General features: G+C 35.3%; 1 protein-coding gene across 1 annotated transcript; it reads right to left on the bottom strand.

Moving 5' to 3' along the window:
• Positions 1-590: 590 nt before the first annotated feature.
• Positions 591-1,252, bottom strand: LOC138881666 (uncharacterized mitochondrial protein AtMg00810-like). Its single transcript, XM_070161914.1, has 2 exons — positions 1,009-1,252; positions 591-931 (listed from the first exon to the last, which is right to left on the bottom strand). Exons 1-2 carry the CDS (start codon positions 1,250-1,252, stop codon positions 591-593), a joined length of 585 nt encoding a protein of 194 aa, XP_070018015.1.
• Positions 1,253-6,485: the final 5,233 nt, after the last annotated feature.

The raw sequence follows: 6,485 nt of genomic DNA, 5'->3' as shown, positions 1-6,485 counted from the left end.
AAATTTCTCTAGTAAAATGTCTCAATTCATCGTATTGCACAATAGGTTCGTTTATTTCTTAAACAGTGGTTTTGGGTATTCTAATTGATAAGTATTTGAATAAAAATTGTAGTTATTTCTTTGATTCCACTACATGCTACTAAATCTGAATTGTCTATATATTCAAGACTTAGATGAAAATGAATGAAGAAGATGAAGTAGAGAGAGATACAAAGAGATGACTGAAAATGGTGACTTTGATATTTTTTAATAATGTGTATTATGTACACTTGGCTGATACATATGTACACGTGAGAATGAGGTATAGGTAGGTATTAACTAACTTAAGCTTAACTAATTATGTTAACAACTTCTAACCACCTAGACTGTAAAGACTCTTCTCACTCTGATATCATTTAATACTCCCCCTCAAGCTAGGTGGAGTAAAAGTATTAAGAATACCTACCTTGGAGTTTAAATATTCATGCTGCACTCGATTGAGTCCTTTAGTGAGAAGGTCAGCAGGTTGAACTTTTGTAGCTATATACTTGGTTGTAACAAGTCCTTGTTGAATCCTTTCTCGTACAAAATGACAGTCGATCTCGATATGTTTAGTTCGTTTCATGATAAACAGGATTTGCAGCTATTTGTATGGCTGCTTTGCTGTTACTATGAATTTCAACTGGTAGGTTGATGTCTGTTTCCACTTCTTTCAAAACTCCTATCAACCAAATAAGTTCTGCTACAGTTATTGCAAGACTTCTATACTCAGCTTCTGCTGAGCTTCTAGAAATTGTGGTATGCTTCTTAGATTTCCATGACACTAATAAGTCACCAATCTCGATTAAGAAACCAATGACAGTTCTTCTAGTAATAGGGCAGGCAGCCCAGTCAGCATCACAGTATGCAATCACAACATTATTGTTTTTGCTAGATAAGAGTATTCCCTGACCTGGTTGATTTTTTATATACCTTACTATCCTTAAGGTTGTTGTCATGTTTGATTGTTTAGGCTGCTGAGAAACTGACTTAGAGTTTGAACTCCAAAGAATATATCAGGTCTGGTTACAATTAGATAGAGCAACTTCCCTATGAGTTTTTGATAAGTAGCTTGATCAACCAAGGAATCTTCTTCAGCTTGACTCTTTGTATTTACCTTATCATATTGTGTTGAAGTGAGCTTGATGTTTGTATCAATAGGTGTTGCTGCAGGTTTGGCAGCAGACAATCCAACTTCTGAAATGAGTTCTAAGGTATATTTCCTCTTATGCATATTGATTCCTTCCTTCAATCTTGCAAATTCAATATATACCGAAGAAATACTTTAGATCTCCCAAATCCTTCATTTTGAAGGTTTTCTGTAATGAGGTCTTGGTTTCTTCAATTACTTTCATATTATCTCCTGTAATTAACATATCATCTACATAAACTAAATCAATGACAATATCTTCAGTAGTTTTCTTAATGAACATGGAATGATCAAACTAGCTTTGTTTAAACTGAAACTTTATTAATACTTAAGATAATTTAGCATTCCATTATCTTGGAGCTTGCTTAAGACCATACACGAATTTCACAAGTCTGCAAACTGTCCTTGTCTCCCTTGACTTGAGAATCTTTGAGGCAAGTCCATGTAGATTTCATTATAAAACTCACCGTGAAGAAAGGCATTATATACATCCATTTGATGTATGTGCCATTTCCCAGCTGCTGCCAAGGCTAAGATAGTTCTGAATGTTACCATTTTCACAACATGTGAAAAGTTTTTTGTGGGTAGAAAAAAGACTGAATTTTTTGACATCTTGATTAGTAAGATAGTGAAAAGGCTCAATGGTTGGCAAGGCAAGCTCTTGTTATATGGTGGTAAAGTTGTGTTGATTAAAAGTGTCCTTCAATCTTTGTCGATTTAAACATTATCTGCTATGTCCCCCTTAGAACTACTTTTAAATTAAATTGAAAAATATTTTGTTATTTTTTTTCTGGGGTAATTCTATTGAGCGCAAAAGGTATCATTGGAGTTCCTGGAGTAACCTCATTGTGCCTACAGATGAGGGTAGTATTGGTGTTAGAAAGATGAAAGAAATTAGTGATATGTTGGGTATGAAAAGGTGGTGGAGGATTAGGTCCACATCATCTCTATGGGCAACATATGTTAGACATAAGTATTGTATTAGATCTCATTTGGTTTCAAAACAATTGTATTAGATCTCATTTGGTTTCAAAATAATGGGCTACTGGGAACTCATATGCCTAGAAACATATTCTTAAAATTAGAGGCATTGCAGAGAAACACATGGTCTGGCAAATCAATTCAGGTTCAAGTAGTTTTTTGTGGGATAATTGGACCTTAAAAGGTCATCTTGCGGATTTAGTTACTACCATGAGGAAGAGCCATAAAACCTTGGTGCGTGAATTCGTCACTGAGGGCAGGTGGGATGTTAGAAAGCTGAAGAATATCCTTCCAGAGCACCTGATAAATCATATCCTTAGCATTGACATTGAAAACCAAGACAAAAAGGATAAAGTTTATTGGGACCTTACAGGGAATGGAAAATACTCCAACAAGATAGCTTGACATCTTGTAAGAAACCCTAAACCTAAGAAACAACATATTGGTAAGATTTGGAATTCCTATATTCCTTTTAATATGTCATTCCTAGTTTGGAGGCTTTGGAAAGGGAAACTCCCCTTTGATGAAGTTATTTTTAGGTTTGGAAGACAGATTGTTTCTAGGTGTAACTGCTGTAAGAATTCTGACTATAAAAACATGTACCATATTTTCGTAGAAGGACAGGCAACCAGTTATGTTTGGAAACTTTTTGACTCCCAACTTGGAATTGTGAGCACGTGATTTTTTCCATATATATGAATAATTCCCAAAAATTCAAACAAAATAATTTTTCTTTATTTTTACAATTTTTGTGAATTTTGATGTCATTTTGTGTTAATTGTTTGCATTTTATTTGTGCATTTTTATTCATATGAAAATACGAAAAAAAATGCATTTGGCATTTGCATTTAGGATTTAACTTCATATTTTAGTATTAATCAGGGGTTAATTTGTTTTAGAACAAAATATAAAGAAAATAACAAAATGGTCCGTTTTGCATTTTTAGTTTAAATTTGTATTAGTTTGCATTTTTTAAGGAATTAATTAAGAAATATATTTTTTAATGTAATTTGATTGTGAGTTTTTGTTTCAGCATTTTTGATAAAATCAGAAAAATATATAAAATAAAAAAAAAAGGAAATAAATACAAAACAAGTAAAAGAAAAAAAAAGAAAATAAGTCAAATAAAAGAAATGAAAACAATGAAAGAGCCAGCCCAAATCCTTTAATTCCCAATCCGGCCCAAATCACCCCTCCTTGCCCATGACCTGACTCGTCCATATACACACGCAAATACAATCAGATCCCTAGAGCCCTAATCCCAAAACCGCGACTGTTCTTCTTCTTTGAAGAACACGCGAGTCAAGCCCCAAATTCGTCCCAAAAATCGTTAAAATTCACGCGAGTGAGCATCAAGCCCTAACCCACGCGTCCCTCTATTTATCCTCTTGCTGTTGCTAACTGATTTTCTGATGCCAAGATTCGCTTCTGTTCACTCACTCGATTTTGAGAGAAGGCACGCGATTGGAAGGTCCTAGAGACGATTCGTTGGATGAATGTGAGACATTGGATGGATTTCGTTCAATCCGAGCCCCACATTCATCAGGGGTTCGTTTCATAAAAGGACTGAATCCGATTTTCGGGAGGGGGGGGGAAGAATTTTGGAGAAGAAAACTGAGGTGTAAAAAATAGTCTTTCTTCTTTTTCTTTATGGTTAATTTTAGTTTAGTTCCAGTCTATAAAATATACACAAAAATAGTTTGAGTTTTTTTTTCCGAGTTTAATTTTGTTTTCCCTGTCAAAACCGGAGAGGAACATTCAGTGGTAAAGCTAGTTTAATTTTCATTCCAGTCTGGATTTTGGTTTTAAAATGGAGCTCGTTTGAGAATTGCTGAGTTCGTCGTTGTTCAAACCTCTTATTTCTATTCGGTTGCTACTGATTTGCTGTTATTTGAGCTTTGATCAGCCATTTTGTTCTTGTGATAGTTTTGGAGTCGAAACTGTGTAATCGCCTTCGATTCTGTTATCAAAAGAAGTTCGAAATTTCAGGTTCAATCTTCATCTCTCTGCTCTTGCGATTCTGTTTCGTTTCAATGCTTTGAACTATGTGTTTTTGCCTCGAATGGATCTATGATCGAATTTCGTGTTGAATGAATTCATTCTCAGTGGTGTGATGTATTTGAGTATCTTCAGTTAGTAGAAGCTGATTTTGAGTGGTCGTTTTCTATGGTTTAACGGTTATTGTGATGTCAAGCCTTCATTTGAATCCCAATTTCGTCGTTTTCAAATAGCTATTATAGTTTGGTTGGTCTATCATTGTGAAACTACTCTCGGCTGCTGGAACTGGAAGGTTGGCTCATAAGTTTGCTTGATTTTGAGCGTTATAGTATGAGTATGGAAATCGATCGTGTATTTTCTTGGAACACAAATTGCATATCGTTTGTTTTCCTTCTCTGAAAAACATCTGCTCCCCTATGCCATGTTTTACTTTTGGTATTTGGACGTCTATATGGAATTTGTTCAACTCCAACATGGTTAATCGAGGCTCGATTTGATTGTGTGATTATGTGAGTTGGTGAAGCATGTTAGGTTACTGTTAGAATTCATTTAACATGTAGCTGTGTGTGCGCGTCTGCCTCCTCTATCACCATACGATCATAGTTTGGTTTTTTTTTTTGGAGAAAATATTTGAAAGCTGGTTTCTAAATGATTTGAAGGTTAACTTTGTTCGGCTTTCTTTTATCGTAGGATGCTGGAGTTGGTTTGTTGTTACTAATTGAATAAGTTGAATAACTCGTGTATTTTCCTGAAATTCCATGCTTACTCGTGTACTATTTGCAAATCAGTCAAGTCATGCGTGGTTCCCACTCAGGCCTTAATGCTAAGAAGATGTGACTATCTTGATGTTTGTATTCCAATCAACTTGAATTTTCTATCTATTTGTCGACATTTCCAGTGATCTGTTTTCACCCTAGGATAAGATCGGGATCATTTCAGTTTTCAAGCATCGTTTCTATCCTAGTTCAGTTATGTAGGTGGTTTGATCTTGGATTGAGCTTCATCTCTTCTAAATACAATCAAGAATAGATAGATTTGGGAAAGAATTTCTGAAATTGTATCCTCTTTTCATTTTCTGAGACTGCTTTCTTCTGAACAATGCTGGAAATTCTAGGATTTGAGTGAGTTTTCTCTGGTAGGTTGTTGCTGTGTGTAGCTGTGCTTGAAGTCCAACCTGAAAGCTAGGATTATTGCTAGGTTCTCTCTATTTGTTGCTTTACTACTAGTAGCTGAGTTTGTTCCTGTGGGTTGCAGGCCTTTACTTGGTATTAATCTGTGATTTATTCTTTAGGTACCTTAAAACTCTCTTTATGACTAAAATGTGTCAATGGAAAATTGAATAGCTTGATGCCTGACTCTTTATCTTTGTCTGATGGATTTGTGCATGGTTTAAGTGATTTGGAGGTGTTCTCTCTTTTGGTCCATGTAAACAAATAAGGCCTACCATCGAGGTTTGCCAATGTAATTGCTATGTCTTCACTGTTGAGAAAAACTATCTTGTGACGGGCTTAGGTTAGGATAAAATTTCTGGAGTTCAAAAGGTGATTTCTTGTGTAGGGCTAGATAAAACTTTGGTCAGCCCTGCTATAGTTTTTCATACGCTAGTTTCATGTTAGTGTGCTTGTTGAACTGGTTTGTTTACACTTAAATCATTTTTGAATCAGTTTGGTTAAGCATGATTTCAAATCAGTCTGTTTGAATTTAAATCTACTGTTACTGGTGATATTCTTCCCTTAGATTCAGTCTCGGCGTCAAACCTGTGAGTCTGTTCAATTTGATTTTCCTTAAAGTGAGATGATAGTTTGATAAGTTGAGATTTAAAGAGTTTGGGTTTCATGTTAATCAGCATGGTTGGCGGCTAGCTTTCTTTGTGTTCTCTGTTTCGTTTTTTTTGTGGTGCCAGCAGGGGAGAAGCCTTCGCTAAGAGTGGCAGCCGTAGTTGTTGCATCCTCTTCCTTTCTGGTAGATTTTGAATGTTTTCTTAGTTTTCTTCTTTTAGTTTTACTGGATTCCAATGTCTCAGCATGAAGCATCTGAACCAGAACCTGCATCATCATTCTTGTCATATTGTGCCTCAGCCAGTTCTTGTTTAGTAAACTCAGTCAATTCGTGTGAGTTAAAGTAAACTCCGCGAATGTTTTCTTATTATATTGATTTTAGATTGCAGGACGATTTTACTTTCTCCTGATTCTGTGAAAGTTTACTTTCTTTTATATTTTTAGTTAAAGATCTTGTTCATTGATAGCAACTCATTGATTTTCTTGAACAATTAGATTCGAGGCATGCCATTTAGCAAATATCTATGGCCCTCGCGAACTTAACAACGCGAGGATGTTCT

Source organism: Nicotiana sylvestris, chromosome 11 (assembly GCF_000393655.2).
Source record: "Nicotiana sylvestris chromosome 11, ASM39365v2, whole genome shotgun sequence".
Taxonomy (NCBI): domain Eukaryota; kingdom Viridiplantae; phylum Streptophyta; class Magnoliopsida; order Solanales; family Solanaceae; genus Nicotiana; species Nicotiana sylvestris.
The sequence above is the reverse complement of the archived record's forward strand: the minus strand, read 5'-3'. Positions and strand labels throughout refer to the sequence as shown.

What these genes read in the sequence shown, in the direction of transcription:
- LOC138881666 (XM_070161914.1), bottom strand. Translation starts at nt 1,252, where the DNA reads ATGCATAAGAGGAAATATACCTTAGAACTCATTTCAGAAGTTGGATTG. An exon ending in CTTTGGAGTTCAAACTCTAA is followed by an intron (nt 932 to 1,008) that starts GTCAGTTTCTCA and finishes AAAATCAACCAG; the next exon opens with GTCAGGGAATACTCTTATCT.